Consider the following 21,871-nt stretch of genomic DNA (forward strand, 5'->3'; position numbering starts at 1 on the left):
ATGATAATAGGAACATGCTCAACATGGGTGCTGTTATTCTTGGGACAGGAGGCTTCTGCAGAGGAGGAGGAGACCTCGGAGGGTGGACGGGGGGGTCCTGTCATTGCTGATGCTCTCTAGGGCTCAGCAACTGGAGAGAAACATTGGCTAAGGATGGTCAAAGCTGGGAAGGAAAATAAGCAAGGAGGGAAAGGGGTGAAGTGAAAGGAGCTAGGAGCCACACTGGAGAGCATACAGACAGCCCGGTGACCTCTGGTGCACGAGGGATGAAGGAAACAGACTGTGATTGACTATGTGGACCATCTGGGTGATCATCTTCTGGATTTCAGCTGTCCTGGTAGGTGCTCAGAGTTATTTATTCCCAATTGCATGGAATCACACATTGTCTGAGTAAGTGCACCTCTATTCCATGAAGTCGTGGTGTCTTTGTTTAAAAAGGTCTGTGTAGAACCTGGGATTTTTTTATTTTATTCTTGCTTCTGCTGCTTCCCGCACTGATTGACAGTGACCGGATGACTAGATGCTGGATGCCTCAGTTTCCCCACCTATATAAAGACAGCAGTGTTACTAACCTGCTTTGGTAAACATAGCAGGTTCTGTGATGAAGGAGAAAAGATTTGATGCCATTTAGAGAAGCTTTGCTGATTTACACCAGCAAGCAATCCCCTAAGGGGGAATGCCCACCACTACCAATGCTTCCCTTGACTCAGACTGAAGGAATGCAAGTGATGTTTGACCCACGAACTTTGGTTTCTGTCTTTTAGCTTTATCACTTTAGTGGGAATTTATGTGGCAGATTGTCACTGCTGAGCTCTGGGCACTCAGACCGGTCGGGAAGGACAGCTGAACCTGGGCTGTGATCTCCAGGTGCTGCTGAGCTTATTCAGATTTTGAAAGCATATAAAAGCGAGACTGAAATATGTCCAGCCTGGGTGTAAGAAGTTGGGAAAGGATCAAACTCGCAGCAAATGTAAAAAATGACTGTTTCATTGCAACTAGTGGAAGAATCAACCTATTTGTCCAAGTAGGGGATTTGGTTCAAACTCTGGGAAAACCTGAGCTCTGCATAGACATTTTAATTGCAGAGTGAATGCAATCTGCAAACTTTTTTGCCTTTTGGTCATCTTCCGCAATAAAAATAGTGACTGTGATGGTTTTCTTGTCATTTTGGTTTCTTATTCTTAGGTAATACCTAAAGGACTCTGTAAATAGATGTCATTGCTCAGGGTGCCACTGAGAGCATCTCCTTCCACTTGTTCTCTTTCTAATCCTTCAAAATACCTATTTTGTTTTTGCCAGGCATCTTCTGTTCTCTTTTAAATCCTCTCATTAAACTAAAACCACTTACTTTCATATTAAATGGGTGTGACTTCTGTGGCTGTAAATATTATTTATATTAAATAGTGTTTAGATCCATTCGTTTCACATGTTAAAAACTGTAGTTGGCTGTTGCTATCAATACCACAAACTGCAGCTTTCTGCCTGTTCTGGACATCTAGTTATATCACAGCTATTTCTGTTTGGAATGGTTTTGGTATCTTATATTTTCTTTAAACAAAATATGAGGATGTCTTGCCCCCTCATCAAAATCTGACAGCCTGTGAGCTGGGAGCTGTTTCAGTGAACTGTTGAGGAAGAGACGAAGAAACCGCACGTAGAGGAGCCCATTTTCCTCCTCGATTTCAAGGCGCGGGGGCAGGCTGTTTGCTCCCAGCTGTGGACAGTAAACATGAGAGAGACTGAGTGTAGACGGGGTTATCTGGCCGTGGCACGGGAAGTGGGATTTTGCATCGCTCAGCAAACAACCGCGCCGGACCTGCAACGGCCCCACTCACGCCCAGCCTGCCCCGTCGGATGCCAGCATTGGCAAAGACCGACCAAGGGACAGCCTTTGTGGAAAACAAAGTCTTTAAAACGAGCACCTGGAGGCTCTCTGCTTTCTCTGGGTTTAAAATCCTGTTACCCACATGTCTATTACCAGGCAGTGGTATCTATCTGATCAGAAGAATAGAGTGGACATCACTTAGCGGGGTAAAACAGTAATTGTAAGGTATTAACTACACCATATTCCTGCTTGAGCAACACATTTTATGTGAGAAAATAATGCTGTATCAGATCCTCAGGGTGGTCTTCACAGCTGAATGTGCTAAAAGCGTGCACCCTCATTCTAGCCATAAAGAAATCACCTAGGCTTTAAATCTCTTTCTGAAACAAAAGCTTTCTTAGGACCTACATTTCTTAAAACAAAATGGTGCCCACAAGATGTATAGGCTTTTTGAAGGCGAATAATTTTCCTGTTTCTGAGATCATTACTAACATGATTACTAGCATTTATTTTTACATAAATTCAGTATCATCTTGAACGACCCGCATGCAGACCAGACCAGCTCCGTTGGCCACTTCAAATGCTCAGCACTGATACTGTTTTTTAATGTATTCTCAAGGCAACTTTTGGACAGAGATACTACAGCAGAAGTATGTTGTAGGTCTTAACTGCCACATTTGTACTTGTGAACTCTAAAAATGTACTAAATTGCTTTACTATTGGTAATCAAATAGATAACAACAGAGAATGATAAATAATGCACATTTTAAAAACCTGTCAATATTTAGAAATTATCAGATTCAACCTTCAGCTAACAAATGAAACTGCTAAATGCAGTTAACATTTCTTTAGACACGTTACTCCAGTCAGACATTTCTTTTTTTTTCAAAGATTAAATGGATTTTAAAAATCTATTTTTTTCAAATATTACATGGATTAAAAATGTATTTAAATCCTGGCACCAGAGGATAGTTTATTTCATCTGAATTCTTTCATGTGTGATTCCAGAAAATTCATTACATTATGCAAAACCAAATGGTTTTTAGTTTATTTATTTCATGATACACAAAGGCAAGGGAGAAAGATGCTGAAGTTAAACACAACAGACCAATTAGATGAAGCATGATACACTGCTGAAAAGATCAAACTTTGTTCAGAAATACAATACTCAGAATACTTCCAGCTGAAATGAGTGGGAATATAGTTGCTGATGTCTGTTAGGCTGAAATTTAATTGTAGAAAAGTAATAGTTCTCATTACAAGGTTTTCAGTGATCATTCTCTCTCCTAAATCTAATCTGAGAGTGATCAGCAATGCTACAAGATTGATTAGGTTGAGTAGTAATATGATGCTGCTGGGTTAACTTTTCCCACACAAAGTACATAAAAAAATCTATCTGATACTTTTCAAATAATACATCCTGATGACTTGCTTTTAATCTTTTAAATATGTGTGTGTATATACCTATGCATATGTACATATAAGTTCCCTAGTGGGAATTTATAAAGATTTTTGGTTTTGTTCATGAGGGAGGAATTATCTAATTTGTTATAATGGGAACCCGCTTATATTCAGTATTTTTATTGTCAAAAATAATAGAAACTGGCAAAAATGGTAAAAGTACTTTTTTACTGCAAGACATAACAACTGGGACCTTGTCCTGCAAATCATTTTGCAATGATATTTAATACATGCCATTTTAATGGTTGGTAGCTGTTTTGTACATTCATTTTGGTTCAGCTACGTATAACATAAACTGCACATTTAGTTGCTACATCAGGATTGAGTTAAGACTAACATTTCCACACTGCCTTGTGAGAAAGGAGGATGGGGCAAGACAGGAAGGTGAGAAAATGACTTTCGGACAAATTACTGTCTAGGTTCTCGCAAAAATCTGGGTGAGATTCTGCTTTCAGGTTGGCTCCTGCAGCTTCCTGATCAGTAGCAGTGAAACAGGTTTGGGTGGTCTGCAACCAGTGGACATATTTGGATCACTTGTGCCCGGGAAAATGACCTGCCAGGTCTCTGATTTAGCACTGCCAGGGGCGAGTAATTAATTCTCTGTTGCTCTAGGAGAGTCCAGCAGTGCCCTGGATGTTTCTGCAGTCTTTTGGAAGAGCATCCTGCTCGTGTACTTAATTTAGCAGAATAACACATTTTTCTCAATACCAGTAATGTCAGCAAAATGGAGAAGGCAGGAACTCAGTCCGTGCTTGCCTGCTGCTACTATAAAAAAGCAGACTTAATTAGGAAAATTGACTATTTCAAGGAAATTGATTGTATTTCAAGGAAATATTGCCCCCAGTCAGTTGATAGGGTTGCATGGGGAATGTGAGCATAAGAAGGGTAAATCCTGTCGAGGAGATGTAAGTTTTAAGAGGAAAAGTGATTCCACTGCTTTCAAAATTTGCAGATCAGAGCTGTCCCACCTGTCTGTGACCTCCTGAGAGTCCTGAAAAAGGAGGAAGAAAACTGTGCTGAGACTCTCTCCCTGGAGGCAAAGAACAGAACGACCAAAAACGATCTGCTCCCGAGCTCAGGTAAAGGCTGAACAAATGTGCATGATAAAAACTGCTCTCAGATGAACTGCGTGCCTTCATAATCAGATAATCCCGCATTCCTTCCCATAGGAGGCATGCACCTTGTATGCATCTCTCCTTTAGGAGCAGAAAAACAGGTAAGATCTGTTATAAGGCTCTGAGAGTGGGATTTTGACCTTACTGTGACAGCAAGAGTTGTAGGAGCCTTCTAACTCAGCTGCTCAACTGCAGTCCTCACAACTAGGGAGCACATCAGCAACAAAATCTTGCAAATTGCAGAGGATTTGGAATTCTTCTCATCTTGGACAAGGATATTTTTATAAAGTCAGGCCAGTAAGTGCAAAAACAGTATTTACCTTCAAAATCAATGAATACCAGCAGCCAACATTTAAATCACATGGCCTGAAGGTCCTCATTGCTTCCTCCTTGCTCTTACTGTCATGTAACAGAGCTCTTGGATTTCAGAGAGGATTTATCATCATATAAAGGAGTTTTTTGGCCTGGGAAGGTCTTGTGGTACTGAGTCCTCATCATGTAGACAGCCTTCCTTTCACAGCTGAGCAAGTGCGTTCATGTGCAATGGGTCTCAGAGAGACAACTGCAAGCAATTATTGAAGCTTGCCTCTGAACTGAGTGTTCGCTTCCCCAGGCAGCAGCTGGGTCAGCATCTCACAGAGTACATTGGATAGAGGCAACAGACGTGGCTATTTTTTGTGCATGACCAGCCATCGCCACTAAGGATGGGTTTGTGTCATTCACAGCATCTCGCAGACTGAATTCTTTCTGGTTGACTTTTGTGGACCATGACATGGCAAGGTCCTCACCAGTGTGGAAAGTGAAGGAGCTCCCATGAGATGTGCTGTGTGCAGGGTGTCCTGGCCAGAGATAAGCTACCGTGTGGAGCAAGAGTTGAGCCTTTTTCTTAGTTTCAAAGCCTTCCTCTCTAGCAGAGAGTGTTGGAGACACACAACTGTTTCACTATGACCTGGCCCAAGGGCAGGACTCAGAGGGAAGATCTAGTTTCTTAGCATGCCTAGCATTTTTCTCCATCTTTGTTTTATCCCTGTGAGCCTTGCAGACTGATGGGTGTGAGCACAGCTTCAGGGCATTACGCCCAGTAGTAACAGTGACAGGGTACCTTAAGACAGGTTGCCAGAATCTCCAGAATACAGATCTGTCTCATTGCATATAAGAAGTTTGATGATACGAATAAATCAGTATTGTTTGTTTCCTTTCCCGGTGCCCTTCACTGAAGAGGAGGGTGGTTTGACAACCTATCTATTTTTCTGCTTTGATCCTGTGACATGGCTCTAACGTTGAGCTCTGCATTTCCTCTGCACCAGAGCTCTGAAGATGCAAACGAGTTAAAAGGCAGGAAGGTCCCCTGGCAAAGCAGGGGACAAGCTTCCACGGTGCCATCTCTGCTGCGGCACTCACATCTCTGTGAAAATGGCACAAACGCATAGGATTAGTTGTGGGTGAATCAGGCACAAAGTACCTGAGCAGTGTTTCTTATCCTTCTGCTGTATAAGGAAAAAGGGACTCTGCCCTTGTGATACCGTTAGCCTGGAGAAGGGAGAAGTGTTACATTAACGTAACCCAAGTCATGGTTATGCTCTTCTTTGCACATGAGCGAAGATGGGATAATTCTCTCAGGTGCGGGGAGCAGGGGAGGGAAGCTGCTGGAGGTCTGGGACCTCTGGTCGTGGTGACACCGTGTATTGCTGCTGGGGGAATGCTCTGTTTGCTACTTGAGGGAGGTCCCAAAGAGCACAGGGATGTCAGGGAGGTGCTGCTGCGCTCTGCCTCCATCCAGGAGGCTCTTTAGCTAGGTAAAGGGTGGGTGGCACCAGCTTTGCTCCGTGAGGAATGGCAAGAAGCCCACCTGCAGGAGGAATAGCTCGGCTGGTTTTTGTTTTCTCCTCCTGGGCAGAGACCATCCCAACATTGTAAATATGCCAGGTTTTTCTGTGCACTGAGTCTGATTTGGGGGCTTTATGCCAGTGGCGTTGGCATGAAGGTTCGATAACCCAAACAATGCAGCCTGGCTAGGCATAAATATCACCCAAGGTGATGTTTCATTTGCCGTTAAACTGTTGCTTTGAAGTAAATGGTTACCAAGTCCTATAAACATTGGCACAGGGAGGACACCAGAGCTGAGGTGCCCTGGCTGTGAAAAGCACTAGGACTGTTGTGCAGGAGGAAATCAATACATTTCTAGAAATGTAAATATTTTTGTCAGGCTAATGGAGGCTGGCCTTATAAAGCATGAAGTGTTTGAAGAGAGCGCTCAGCACTTCCTCCCCTCTGCTTTCAGTGAGCGTGCAGGGCATTCGGCACACGTCAGGACCCACCAGGCGTAGGGTGTTCCTGGCATGCTCCCGTGGCTTCTTTTTTCCCTGTCATGTTACCAAACCCACAGAGAAGGCTTTGCTAAAACCAATGACAGTGAGTGGAGGCAAAAGAGAAACAGCCTGAATGATTTCAGCCCATGTCTGGAGAAGAGCAAAATAAGAAATGCCAGGATTGCAGTTTCTCTGCAGCACAAAGAGCATCAACTGTGCGTCTTCTCTATTAACGCTCTGCACCGCAAGCCAAAATTCATCCATGCCAGCTTCTAGCACCTAAGCAACATGTCTAAGTTGAGATCACCATCATGCTGTGCTCCCTTGACCATCGGCTCCCTGATGCATCTCTACCAGCCCTGCCAGAAGGCAACACAGCCAAGCTGAGGGTGCAGCTGGAAAAGCCTCCCTTGCACCCTGACTGTAGGAGGGGACCACGGCAATCCCAGCCTTAAAATAAGCAGCCCTTGCACCTAACTGAGGGAAATGGGGTGAATCTGGGCAGTGTCAGTCAGTCCCTGCAGCTGATAGAGGCCTCAGGTGGCAGAAGGTGCAGGTAGGGCAACCGAGCCACAGACTTGTGCCTGCAGAGAGCCTAGTGGGACTCCAGGTTCAATGGCTGCTCTGAGATGGGTCCTCCAACAGGCATGTCACACTATTGGAGGTCTGGCCTTGGAAAGGATGACAATATGGGCAGATTTTGCCAGAATATTAGTGTGTATCCATGTTTTGCCCTGGCCTGTAAATGTGATGACCTTCCCTTTACAGTCCCAGGGACTGACAGAGCTTGGCAAAGTTTTGCTCTCCTGCAGCAGAAAAGCCATTGAGACCCACAGCCAAGCCCAATGAGTGGTCTGCTGGCATTATTCACTCCAGCACAGTCTTGGCATAATGAAGGAGACAAACAAGCAGAGGAGTATTTATGGTGATAAAAGGATGACATCGATACTGTTCCTCTCTGTCCTTTCCCCAGTATCATTCTGAAGCTGTTTGAACTCCTAATGAAGTTGTATCTTTTTCAGTTTACAAAAGCAAAACATTAAGGTGACTTAAAGTGGAAGCTTTAGAAAGACTGAGAAGTGAGCTAAAAATTTCACATCTTGTTTCCTTCATTTTTCCAGGGCCACCCAATAGTTACCAGAAGACAGACAGGTAGCCGAGGGCCTGATGCAAAGTTCACAATGCCCCAAGTTGCTCTTTGTCTGGCTAGTAGAGACCAGTGGAGTCAAGGACCAGAATGGGATGGGCCTGGAGCATGCTGGGGCTGGTTTGAAGCAAGCAGGACCTGTTCTGTCCTATCCAGGTCTCAACAGGTCTCAGCAGGACTTGCTCTGTCTCATCCAGCTTGCTTTTCAGGGTGCTGAGCATCTTTGTTCCCGTAGCTGCCTTGGTCCTTGGGAGATGTTGCATGGTGTTTCATTGCTTGGAGATGTTTCGTAGTGTTTCGTTGTTGGGAGAAGTTTCATGGTGTTTCGTCACTAGGAGATATTGCATGGTATTTTGTTGCTGCCCCCCCAGGCAGATGTGCTGGAATGTGGGATAACATGAGCTGCTGGCCTTCATCTGCTGTGGGACAGACTGTCAACGCTCACTGCCCTGAATTCTTCCAGATGCTGACTGGGAAAAAAGGTAACACTAAAAATATGATTTTCTTGCCCACGTGTTTTTTACTAAATGTGTTATTTACAAAGATGCCACTGTCAGGTCTGAACTTGAAGTGAAATTGTGTCCCTGCTTCTTTTAAAGACTGATGGTCATTTAGCAGCTCTGTTTCCAACAGTAAGCCAAACGTGGGAAAGCCTGGAATTAAAGTAGCAACATGTTTTAAGTGTTTATTTTTCTTAGCCAGGTGCAGAAAAGTGCAGGAAGTACATGTTATCCTGAAAAGCAGTTTTTTAGCGTGGTTTCTTAAGGGAAAGAGTTTTCTCCACTCAGGCTCTGTGTTTATGTATTTCTGTCTGTCTTTCCCCTTTTAATAACTCCTAGAGCCAGTGGCTAATCTCAGCTGAGCTTGATGGGGACAAAACTTCACACAGCGTTAAGTTCATACAAGTTTTGGCAGAACAGCCGGCCAGGTAGGGGGAAAAGATCCCTTTTTTGCCTCCATCAAGAGGAAATCTGCACTGGGGGTTCATCCCTTGGCTGTGACAGGCTCCACACAAGTGGCACAAATTCACGGGAACTCAGATTTCATGGCTCACCAAACAACTTACTCAAAAAGAGGTGCGCTCAAGCAATGTTTGTTGACCTTTTTCTGGGATTTCTAAGCTAGAAATGAAGTGAAATTTATTCCCAGTATGCTACAGTAATCATGAGCCATTAAGGAGGAGTTTCTGCCTGCTTTCTGTTCATTTCTACTTTTCAGCAATGGCCAAGAAATGTGCTTACATTTCTCTTTAGCGAGTTAATGATTCAAATTGGAAGAGGGTTTTGCATTCTTCAGTTATAGGACACAGATTAATGAGGTCCAGTACTTACAGAAAAGCAGACAGATTCATTTTATGGAGGGAGGAATGGGAGACAAAGTATTAGATTGTCTAATAAAGATTAGATAAGTCAGAGGAGAAGCACTTAGTGCTCTTTAAATAAAATCAGACATGAGCCATTCAGATTAAAATAAATACCGTGCTACTTTCTGTCCACACAAAGAGTAACTACCCATTGAATCCTATAATCTGGTTTAAAGATAGAGGATAAACTACACAAAGACACAGATCGCTGAAGAAATCATCCGTCTGGCATGTGGTCACAAATGTTTAGCATAGTGATACCGGCCCTTAAATGCATTAAATGAAATCCCTGCTGGTACAGCCACTAGAGGGAACTGCTCCCTGCCTCTGGCCTTCGTACCAGGGAGGAAAACAGGAATTTGTACATCCAAAGGTCATAATTACATCTCAAATGTGCATTGCGTTATCTTGGAGATAGTCTAACAGCTTTAAACTTTAGTTGCCCTCCTTATCGAGAAGCTGAGAGCTGAACCACTTCTGATAAGCAATAATCAGAATGACAGTGTTCAAAATAGAAACCCAAGACATGGTCCATTGGCATTTGCATCTTATTTCGGTCTCTGCATCTGGCATTTTGGGTCAAAGTCAGCAATTGTTTATTCTCCTAGCCACATTCTTCTCTGATTTTGTACTGCGGTTGGCTTGTGACTCATGCGTTTAATTATTGCTACAGTCATTGCCCTGTTCAAAGCAATTTTGCAAAAGAAAAACAAATATCTGTTTGGTTGAAAAAAACCCAAAATTTTTCTCACCTCACAACTTACAAAGCAGATGGGCAGCTGCAAATGCCAAAGACCCATACATTAAGTGACACAGATAGCTCTGAGCTCTGACCAAACCCTGGTCTCCGTGCTGTTGAGCTTTGTGCTGACATCTAGACTTGCATTTGCAGCCCAGACTGTCTGGCCCCTTCCCACATAACAGACCAAAGAAACAAAATAATCTGGAACCAAGTAACGTAACTGAAGTTCACATCCAGACCTGCACATTGTGTCTCAGGCAAGAAATGAGGAAAGGTGTGACAACTGTGGGGATCCAGAGGCAGAGGAGAAGGCCACATCAGATGGCCCCAGTTCCATGGCCATCCCTTTAGCCGGTGTTCCCCCTTGCCTAGGCAACTCCAAAAGCTTCCAAGGCACCAGTAAACGCCAAGCACCGATCGTTAGACAGACTGCAGAACCCGAGTCTGCTCCAAGTGCGGCATGCTGCAGTTTCCCCAGTGTGTGTGTCACCCATAAGCAAGTAGCACTGTTAAAATTTTGCTCACCATCAATAGAATATGTCCTGCATAATCTCCCATGTTTTGCATAAAATGCAATTGCATACACACACCAACACAAAACTTCACCTCTTCTCGTCTGATCTGCTTTGACATCCTCAGGCAAAAACCAGTTACAGGCATGTTTACAAGCGCAACACTCTGCTCTGAGTTAAGTACGTGTGTCTTAATAACTGAAGCTGAAGTAGAAAATTTGCCACCATATCACTCCCTTGCTGAGTGCCAATGCAGGTTGTGGAGAATTGTTTAGGAAAGCTGTTTCTCTCCTGTTGTTGCCGCACTGCAGCAGGGCATAGAAAACCTGGCTTAAAAGGCAAGCCTGGCCCTTTCAAAGATGCTAAGCTGGAACAAGATGTTCATAAAAGCATCAGAACAACAGTCTGATACTGACACACCCAGAGCTCTTCCCAGTTGGAGGTCTCAGCATGTTTGCTGTGCCTTGCAGTTTTACAGAGGTGAGTTCAAATCAAGTGCAGACATGCCGTCAGGTCACCAGAATTAGCCCAGAGGTAGCAGGAGCCCTGACTCTGTCGTGACAGTCCCAGCAGAGTTCCAAAGAGCATAAACCAGTACCAAACGCTGCTGCACATGCACCTCCCTCTGTTCCCTCAACACTGCGGGGATGTTTTGCGGGAACTGGATGCCCTAGAGTCCCCATGGCTAAATGCGTGGGCAAAACCAGACTTTTATGGTGCCTTCTGGCAAGGCTTCTACTAAGAAGGGCTGCTGATTTCAGGTCCTAAGTCCTTGCTAGTATTGCCATTACTGCAGCAAAGCCAGGATTTCACTCCGTGTTTCTAAAGTGTGGCTCCTACCTGACAGACAAATGTGATTAGGACAGTGGGCAGTGGTTTTACTTCTTTGTAAAAGTTTCTCTTCAGTGCATAACCTACATGCCTGCTAGGGTCATTTTCTTCCAATGAGATTGTAAGGTGTGTAGGGCAGGACTTCCCACTCCCACTTTAGTGCCAAACATGAATATGGACGTGTTCAAATCTGTCCTATTCAACCATGTGCAACTTGCTGGGGATCCATCTCACTCGGCTTTAGGAGTCTCAAAGTCAAACATCCCAGCAGAAGTGGGTCAGACCAACTGCCCTCTGCGGATGTCTGTCTGAAAATCAGATGAATTCTGCAAATGCCTCTTTTTCTCCACTGACTAGAAACACAGCCATGAGGGACACAGCTGTACTCAAGCATTTAGCTTTCAGAAGTCTAACTTAAGTGAGGGGAATCCCATCCTAGCCTTTAACTTGCAAGTAAGCAAGGAAATCAACAGTGTAAGATAATGCCCAGATCTGGCTGTGGGGACAAGCCGGTTAGTTTTCATTTAAATCTCATCAAAAATCTGTGACCGTCTAAAGTTTTGTGTTCTCTTCAGACCATGACAAACCACAGTAAGGAGGTGGGAGCATTCAGGAAAGTATCAGGTTTGCATGGAGTATGAATCTGTGATTGAACAAGTCATGTGTTTGCTGATCTTGGAATACTGTCCAAGAAACACCAGATGTACAGAACAGTATTATTTATGTTGCAAGTAATAAAAACACATCCATCACAGTCGTCCCTGAGTGGGCAAACAATATTATGACCCACACAAGTACACTGGGCAAGTATCAACATAATTTGCTCAGCTGCATTTCACCTCCAGCTACGCATAGTGCACTGCCTGGGGGAAAATATTCCCTTTGCTCTTGGAGCAACCCTACACGTTGGTGACTGACCCCCAAGAACAAAGATACAATTGGAAATGATCACACCTGGTTTTGTCTTTTTTTGTTGTTACCACACAGGTTTTGTCTACCGAAACTGTACAAGCGAGGGCTGGTCAGACCCATATCCGAGACCTGATATCGCTTGTGGCTACAATGTCAATGACACGACAAACGAGGCGAGAGTGAGTCTGAGTGCCTGTGACCACAGATCTGCTACTTTGGGGCCCTGGGGGAGGAACATGTTAAGGAGAGACTGAACGATGTTGTGATTTAACTCAAGTGGGATTATTGTTACAGGTGTTTTTCAGCATAAATGCTTCCTCCAAATGATCAGAATGGGTTGCTCAGGGTAAAACTTTAGTAGTTGATTTTACAAGAAAATGTATTTATTAAATAGGAGGAGACACCTTTCTCTTGGTATGGGCTGATTTCTACCAGACAGTCAAAGGTAAAGATGTGAATATATGTTCCCCTGCAGCGTTCCTATTTCATGACTCTGAAGACCATGTACACCATTGGATACTGTACCTCCCTTGTGACGCTGACGATAGCCTTAGTGGTCCTGGTCTCTTTTAGGTGAGGAGAAGCATCTCTGGTTTGTGTTTGGCCAGGGCTTCTGGTCATCTCAGCCGACACAGATCCTTCTGTTGGTTTTCAGGGCAAGTTAAAAACTGAAGTATTTCTGAAAACCTTCACAGAAATCAGTGACAAAAATGATCTCTGAGTCTTGTCTCCCAGAAAATGTCAGGGCTGCTCCTCATATTGTGCTCTCCTGTCCTTCCCAAAATGTAGCTGGACATATTTTGCACCACCTCCCTGCTGAGGTCTTCCCATGACTTCAGTGCCCCTCAGGCAGAGTGTCTTTCCCCCTGCTGTTCTTTTCCCCACTTGAGACTGTGGCCAAAACTTTGCTCTAAGTGCCACTGCACTGACTTCTGGGAAGGTGTTTCAGGTTTACAGCAGTGATCTGACAGTCAGCTTATCTTCACACATCCTTATAACCTGGAATTTGTACTTTGCTGCTTATTCAGTGAAATGAATTTCCCTTACAGTGTCAGGGCAGCACCTCCAGGTAGAAGGAACCCCAACTACTTTGCAAACTTGTCTCCAGGCTGCCCAGCCTCCAGACCCAGATTATGTGGAGATTTAATACAGAAAACATTGCAGGCACAAGTGCACTGTGCAGGCAAACCAAATAAATCCACCCAGGTGTGGATAAACACCTTGGGTTCATGTTACTCCAGAAAGGAGGGAGGGAGGCTAGGCCAAGCATATTGGCATGAAATCGCAATTCTTCTGGCAATGTTCAGCTTGTTTTAGTACCTGAGTGGAGCAGAGGTGACTTCAGCTTTTTAAGGTCTTCTCTAGGATATCCCTCTTGGGAAATGCATTAGTCTTCCTTTCACAGGCAGAAAAACAGTGTTCTTAATTTGTCAGTTTAACATTAATAAGGATTGAAACCTGCTGTTTACAGCCACAAGCTACCCGCATTGGCTAGGAATGTAACTTCACAGGATCTCTCTCTCTTTTTGTAACAGAAGACTTCGCTGTACGAGAAACTACATCCACATGCATCTCTTCACATCTTTCATTTTGCGAGCCTCATCCAACTTCATCAAGGATGCCGTTTTGTTTTCCTCTGAAGACACGAATTACTGCGGGGCATACACGGTAACCCTCCACCTTCCAGCTTGCTCCACACCTCAGTTCCCCAGCAGGATCCCAGCAGTAGTTAGTGTGCAGGGAAGGAAATCTCTGTCTCAGCATGAGGGGTTATGGGAGAGGAAAGGTATGCCCTGTCCCTTCTCCATCACTCAATCCTGCGTGTTGGTTTTTCCTGGCTGAGATTTCCCCATTTGGGGGGATTCTGCCCGGGTGACGGTGGCATGAGCGCACAAAAGCAGCCCAGGCTGGAGCATACACACAGAAACCCAGGTGCGGTTCCTCCTGGCTATAGATACCTTTACAAATATTGGAGCAGAGGGCATGCAGGTCAGTCTGAAGTAGGTACCTGCATTCATCATCTTGATTGCGTTGACTAGATGGCCACAGAAGACACCAGGAGTTCAGCACATTGACCCAGAGATGCCTAAACATGGGTTTCTCAGGCTGTGAACAGAGGATACACAACCAGGGTGGAGATTCTTACATGGATTTTAGATCCAGGTAGATGGGGCCGGGAGGAAAAGTACAAGAACACATCAAATATTGCTGACATACTACAGTGTGAGACCTGAGAGTAAGAAAGACATGGGTTTGTACCCAGAGAGCCTGGAAAACAAACCTCCCAAATTTTGAATATTTTCCTTTTCTTTTTATTGGCAGCAAAAGATCTTGAAAACTGGGTGGGGTGGGGGGGAGAGCACTGGAGATGATGTTCAATGCTTTAAACCAAAAGATAAGAACCAAGGAGGGAAACACACAAAAAAAAAAGGTTTGGGTTTTTTTTTACCTCCCCCCAGTTTTGCTGGATTTTTGTTGCTGAACAAGAACATTTTGACCAAATTTTAACTTGTCTTTATCAACCCTTTTTCTTAGGAAAAAAGACTGACAAATACATTCATGTGCTTCTCTAAGGTGATATTAGTGCTACTGATACTAATAAGGTAGTAATAGTGAAACTCCTCTAAATGAGACAGTAACCCAAACCCATGTGTCCATGACACATTTGGTTCTTACTAGTGAGGCAGTTGATTAATGCATTTACAAGTGCCCGTCCTGCTTTTTTATCATGTGAACGCCTGTGTCACGGCCACCCGTTTAGTCCCTAATTGCTATAAAATCTCTGTTTCCCAAGATTTATTTACAGCTCGCTCTCTGTTAGAAGCTAGATACAAACCCAGGCAGAAGCTAATTATCCTCTCTTTCCTCAGGCTGGGTGTAAGCTCACCATGGTCTTCTTTCAGTATTGCATCATGTCTAACTACAGCTGGCTCCTCGTGGAGGGACTGTACCTCCACACTCTCCTGGTTATTTCTTTCTTCTCGGAAAGGAAGTTCCTCTGGCAGTTCATCACCCTCGGATGGGGTACTGGTTCTCCTTTCAGTAAGAATAACTGTGGGTTGTTTTTGCCTTTGGGATGGGCTTGTGGAGCAGTAACTAGCTTTTCCAATTGCAGGTGCCCCAACTGTGTTTGTGGCTGCATGGGCGACTGCTAGGCAACTCCATGAAAATATTGGGTAAGTTGTGTGGAGGGGGTGAAGGTGGCATGCTGGGGGGAGCATGCAGCCCCCGCACAGGCTGCTCCATGGGGTCCTGCTCATTTCTAACTGCTGGCAACCAAGCAAACCAACCGCCACCCCGCTGTGGTGCGAGCCTGGATCCTAGTGTGGGTGGGAGTAAAGGTCCAGCTGAGCAACCTGAGAAAGATCCTCAAATATCATTTGAACGTTTTCAAGGGTAGGAGGTAGCCTTCAAGTATGAATTCAGCCCATGATGTTTTCAGCATCTGTATTTGACTTTCTGATCAGTGAAACTTTGTTCCTTTCTCTTTTCCCTTCCAAAATTTTGAACAGTGGTTGTACTTTAAGGGCAGGATATACTTTTGTCCAGTGCAGGTGGACAGTTTTCTGTCAGAAATGTTGTACCACTAAGTGAGAACAGGAAATTAATTTTGTAGAAGGGAATAGGGGCCTATCTGAACTGCAAAACAGACTAAACCTCTTTGAAAAGACACCAGTGTTTTGATAACTGACTGCACCTTCTCTTCTATTTTTACAGGTGTTGGGACATTAACACTAATGCCAATACCTGGTGGATCATTAGAGGCCCTGTAGTTTTGTCTATTTTTGTAAGTCTTTTCTGGGACAAGCAGATTCAAACTGTATTTTCAAATGTTGTGAACTCAGAGATCATCTACTCAACATGCTTTAGAAGTGTGTTAATGAACTGATCTTAGACATGTGCCTGAACTGGTGTGACACATGAATTACTGCTTAAGCAACTTCTGCTCAGCAGGATTTAGTCAGTGACTAATGCCCCGGAGCTAAGTTCACAAGGAAAGCTAGAGTGTCCTCCCAAGAAGCAAGAGCCTGAAGAAGATCAGGTTTCCACATCCTGTTGATTTCATATGAACTTGGCTGGCTTGTGGAAGCTTGTTTTGGACTGTTTCAAGGAAGGCTCTGGAGGAGAAACGAAGTGGCTGTACGTTTCAGTACAATTGCCTTTGTGTCTCCCGGTCAATGCCCCGCTGAGCAAAGCCAAAAACAACTTGCCTTACACGACCATTAGCTTTTGTTTTCAGCAATGAAAGCAGCTCACAGGCTGCACACACCATATGTTAGCGGACTGCAATTATACTATTATGGCATTGCTCACTGAAATAAGGCATAAGCATTGAAACTCAGTGTGAACCTGCCCCGTACAAGGCAGTAGCAATGTCAAGAACAGTTTGGTACATATAATACTCAGCACCTATGGTTTGAGCATTTGCTGGTGCTCACCTTCAGAGCCTTAGGTACCAAGGGGCTGGAGCTGCTTCTTGGAGATAGTTGTTGTGCCCAACAGAGATGCTCTGGGGCAGACCACTCTCCAATGATCTATCTGAAGCCCTAGTACAGAAACACACAAGCTGCTAGTTACTCTCAAGTAACCCACCGACACTCCAAGTGAGAACCCAAGAGCTGGTTGAGGTTTTCGTGTTGCCAGGTCCTCCTGGCATTATGTTTGCAAAACACAAACTGCAACACTTCCGTGCTCTCTTGGAAACCTGAGCGGCAGAGATGGTGGGTTAAATTTCTGCTCCCATTTACCACTGAGCAATCCTTCACCCCCACAAGACAAGCAGAAGATCACACAAGTGATTCAGGATCAACTTAACGAGGCCACAGCATTTATTTTTCTTAATGAAACAACCCTTACGCTCCAGGAGCCACTCAGCAATATTTAAATGCCAACAAGGCCCAGGCTTTCTGCAAGGCAAAAAGCACAATCTTAATTTATCTTTTGACGGCCACCAGGCACTATCCCCTTCCAAGTTTCCTCAAAATCCTCATCATATCTAGCTTAGCCACTTAAGGCTCTGCCTTTTTACCTAAAAGAGGCTTTTCTCAAGCCCATATCCAAAGACAAACAAACAGCCAGTCTTTCAGAATTCAGATCTAATCTCTTTATTCCTCACAGCCACAGTCCTCAGCAGTTCAAAGGGCAGAAAATCAACACCGATAAACTTCTTTGTGCTCCTAGGCTAACACTCATTGCTGTGCTTCCCGCGGGCAATCCCTCCCAGCAGGAATCTCGCAGTCCCCCCTTCCCCAGTGGTTTTCATCAGCAAGAAGTCCTGCTCAGCCTACACTGCTCATGCCTGACCTAGTGGGTTAAAAACCCCAGAATCCCCAGACCTGAACCTCCTTTTCCTCCCAACACCCCCAAAATATTTCGGTCTTTCCTTCATGTTCCCCACTCCTAGCTCCTCCCAGCTCTGCTCCTTTCCTCACCCCTCCTCAGCTCCCCAAACTTCCAGCCCTCTCCAGACACCCTCAGCAGCCCAGCCACGCAGCCACAGTTGCTCCCTCTTCATCCAATAATTTAGGGAACCCAGGGACATCCTGGGTCTGTCCCACCTACAGTAGATCCGCTTCTCTTAGGGAAACTCACCACCTCAGAGCCCTGCTCCAACACCCACAGGCACGTAGAAGCCACCATGAAGAGGGTGCACTGCTGTGATGGTGTTTCCAGGGGTAGGGAAGGGTCAAGGGCCTGCCACGGTGCAGGGTGTTGCGAAAGGGCTGTGTGGGTGCGGGTCGGTGGGCTGTGCGGGTGCAGGAGGAGCGCAGGGCCCTGTCGGGAGCCCTGATGCGAAGGGCAGATAAAACCGAGGTTGCTCCCCAGTGCTACATGCTGGCCGTGGGAGAGAGGCATGCTCAGGGCGGCTCTGCCTCCCCTGCGACTCCCGCAGTTTGTCTGAGGGTCAAACGAGCAGAAACAGCTACTGCTTCGCCTTCGCCCAAACTGAGCAGCAGATCAGCATTTTTATCTGACATCCACCCTTGCAGAGGGGGAAAATGCAAAAGAAAGAACTGCAGTGTCCACTCTCTCCTATCCCCACTTTTAGCTACTTTGCCTCCATCATCCCAAACCACGCTGTGTCTTTTGGCAGGGAACAAATGGCATTTACAGTCCCAGTTAGCAAGCGGTAGCTCCAGTGCTGCCCCTTTGCTGGCATCCAAAGTGGGGCCAGACTGCGCAGAGGCTGTCTGAACCCCACAGCCAGAAGAGATCCTACCAATGCACATGGTCTCCCTGCCCTTTGGTAATTTGCCTGGATAATAAGCCCTGATTGTCCCCATAACTAAAGCTGCAGCAAACCGGCGGGAAAAGCAGCCAGCACCCAAGCCCAGGGTGGCCGGGCAGGCTGGAGAGGCAGGGGCAGGGACGGGGACATGGGCAGGCCAGTCCCAGCCCCTCTATTCTGCCTGCTCAGCCAAAACACCCCAAACTGGCTCTGCTGAAACCTGGCAGTTACATAAGTGGTTACTGGGCTTTTGGTTTTGTTGTTTGGGGTTTTTTTCATGTCCTTCCTTTTGTTTTTTTCAGATTAATTTCATTCTTTTTGTCAACATTTTAAGAATCTTGATGAGGAAGCTCAGCTCGCCTGAAGGAAGGAGCAGTGATTTCAACCAATACAAGTATGTCCCTTACATCACGACTTTATGCCATGGGAGCCCACCCGAGCTCCTCTTGCTCCTTCTACACCGGCTTTCCCCTCTGTTTTCGTTCTCAGGAGACTTGCAAAGTCAACGCTCCTCCTCATCCCTCTCTTTGGGGTGCACTACATCATCTTTGCTTTTTTCCCTGAAGATGCAAGCAGCGGCACAATGGAAATTCAGCTGTTTTTCGAACTGGCTCTTGGATCATTCCAGGTAATATTTGAGAAGCTATTATTTCTTTAAAATAAGAAAAAGAGGTATAACATATAAACTGCAACAGAGCAGAGTCCCAATGGCAAAACCAAGCTGTCTGATTTCCCTTGAGATGCCTCATCCCCATTCAAAACCTGAAACTGCAGTTCTAATTCTGTGACCACGGTTCTTTTATCTTTTAGGGCTTTGTCGTGGCTGTACTTTATTGTTTTCTTAATGGTGAGGTGAGTTTTGTGTATATAACATTCTTTTTTATTGCTCAAGCATGCCTCATTAATCAGTGGGACACGTTCTTCAATGAATTACACTTTTTATCTGAGGGTTTTCTTCCCAGCTACCTAACGTCACTCGTTAAATACCTCCTAGACCTGGCAAGCCTAAGTAATTGTATGCCAGATGCAAACTTCACCTCTCAACTATTGCAGCCCTTTCGTAAATCAGATAGCATTATTACTGTCTGGGAACAGAGGGTGGGAGTACCCTCCCACTGTGACCCGCACGCATTCACACTGACAATCAACTGGTTCTGATGTATGGTGCTAGTATCTGTCATCCCACGGCTGTTTTCTTTGCTTGATCCTTGGGAGGGAATTTATCAAAAGCTGTATCCAGTCCAAGTTTACTAGGACTCTCATAAGGTAAAGCTTTTGGAAGAGGGACTGTTTCCTTTGTAGTCATATGATAACTCCCAGGCTTCTGGGCTAGAACTTGCACTCTGAAATGCTGCTGCTGGTAAAGGTGGGGGGAAACATTATGCAAACCTGGGAGATCCTGAGGTTATTGGAAGGAAAAAACCCCAATCCATTAGTGCCTAAGGTTGGAAGAAAAAGTCACTTTGAAATGGAGGAAGGGTTTGAAATACTTTGACTAATCCTTTAAACGGGGTTCAGAAAAAGTTGTTTTGAAAAGAAAACCTATATTTTTTTACCTTAGACTGCGAAAATGTCCCATTTTTATAACTAAAATAAAAATCTTGGAAAAATCTAAACCAAACACTTACTAAGGCCAGCTAGACTCTGTGAACAGTTTCACCTGCAATTAAACAGAAAAACAGATTGACAGAAAATTGTGTGGCTGCAACAACAGTATCACTAGAAGTGACAAGAAACAGGCCCTACCCTAACCCCTTAAACTGGGGGTTAAATAAATAAATCCAAACCTTGGCAAAGGTAACCTGCTCTCCTTTTCCTGTTATACCGCTCTCCGCAATGCAGGGCTCCAAGATAAACTAGCTGAACTAAGTATTTTGTGACCTTTCTACCTAGGTTCAGCTAGAAGTTCAGAGAAAATGGAGGCAGTGGCATTTAAGCAAACACTTGCGTCAGCATCTCAGCACCTCAGCGAGTAATGGAGGAAGTGGCTTAACTCAAGAGATGCAGATGGTGAGGTTGAGCCCACCAGAGCACAGGAGAGCAACCCTCCAAAGATCAAGCGTGCTTTAACACTTGTACGCCTGGAGGATACCTCCATGCTCAGATACACATGGTTAAGTCCCATGGACGGTGTTGGGAGTCTTGTGTATGTATTCGAAAGCGGGACTTGGCTGTAGATCAACAGTTCTTGAAGCACATCTGTTCATTTATATCCTGTGTAGCACCAGAGTTATTCTGCAAGGCAAAATGGGCCAAAACATTATGCTCTTCCTTGGGTTTCTGGCCACAGTTATTTGTGTTTCTTTCCACACCAATATTTTTCAGCTGCTATTTCTACCTTAAACGTGACCTTTCATTTTCCATGCGGCTCTCCAACATGTTCCAGGCTAAGCCAGGCTGGTGAGTTTTAGATGTTCTCTATTTCTTCTGCTGTTGAAGCTGGGAGGACATTCAATTTTGTATGATGAAGGTTATGTGCCATCCTTTAACACAGCCCATGGGTTTGAAATGCAAAATTAATTCATCCCTAAAATTTACCAGGATTCAAAGTCTTTCTGTTGCGGTGGTGGATGATGGACACTGAGAACATAACGCACAGCTGAGCTCTTGTTTCCTCTCTGACTGCATATCTGTTGCTCAGGTACGCTCCAGTGGCAGCGGCAGGTTCAGACAGTTTTCTTCCTTTGCCTCTTCTAACAGTGGAGACCTCGGAAATAACAGTGGTCCAATTTGGATCTTTGTATCTTTTTGAAATGGTAAAAAAGCTATTATAGCATATTCCAAGGGTGGCCAAGAAAACTTCAGTAAGATGGCTCTTTCCTATTGTGTCTGTACCTCTGAGACTTGTCCAGCTAGTCTTTGAAGGGAAGCAATGAAAGCCCTTGAGACATTTAAAACTCAATTGAACTGGACAGTACAAGGTATCTTGTGAAAAACAACATCATAGTGGCTGGCAAAAATCTTTTTAGACTCTACAATCACTCAGCGTGCTGAAATCTGGAAGACTGCACACTGTAATACACCGTCACAAGGTATCTGAGCTCCTATTACAACTTTATGTTCCTAAGGATAAAATTGTTAAGCAAATTTCCCCAGTTTGAGTGGGAAAGGGATAAAAGAATTCATCCAACAAATGCAATCAAGCCTCCTACTTGATTTTGTATCTGCATTTCCCCAGTTGGGGCAATTCTTGCCTGGTTTTCTTCAAGGGCAAGGATGACTGAACAGAAAGCAAGTAGTGATTATCACACTGCTCCCTCCTCCTGATCACCTACAAGACATTGGCAAAACGTGCATGGTATGTCAAATGCTGACCAAGCGGCATTCCCCAACCGCTCTGCCAAAACTGCTCTAACAAGCTTTTATTCACACCAAATGGTCATGGTAGACTTCTGCCATTTTACCAGAAGGCAAACATGCAGAGA

At 44.8% G+C, this 21,871-nt stretch overlaps 1 protein-coding gene across 1 annotated transcript; it reads left to right on the forward strand.

Moving 5' to 3' along the window:
- Positions 1 to 109: 109 nt before the first annotated feature.
- Positions 110 to 20,516, forward strand: SCTR (secretin receptor). Its single transcript, XM_050900053.1, is given in 15 exon segments — positions 110 to 178; positions 180 to 233; positions 236 to 337; positions 4,239 to 4,365; positions 8,229 to 8,339; positions 12,293 to 12,396; positions 12,693 to 12,790; positions 13,753 to 13,885; positions 15,088 to 15,241; positions 15,333 to 15,393; positions 15,935 to 16,004; positions 18,749 to 18,840; positions 18,936 to 19,074; positions 19,257 to 19,298; positions 20,340 to 20,516. Coding segments are annotated over 15 exon segments (1,533 nt in total).
- The last annotated feature ends 1,355 nt before the right edge of the window (positions 20,517 to 21,871 follow it).

The sequence above is a fragment of the Gymnogyps californianus genome, chromosome 7 (assembly GCF_018139145.2).
Source record: "Gymnogyps californianus isolate 813 chromosome 7, ASM1813914v2, whole genome shotgun sequence".
In the NCBI taxonomy this organism is placed as follows: domain Eukaryota; kingdom Metazoa; phylum Chordata; class Aves; order Accipitriformes; family Cathartidae; genus Gymnogyps; species Gymnogyps californianus.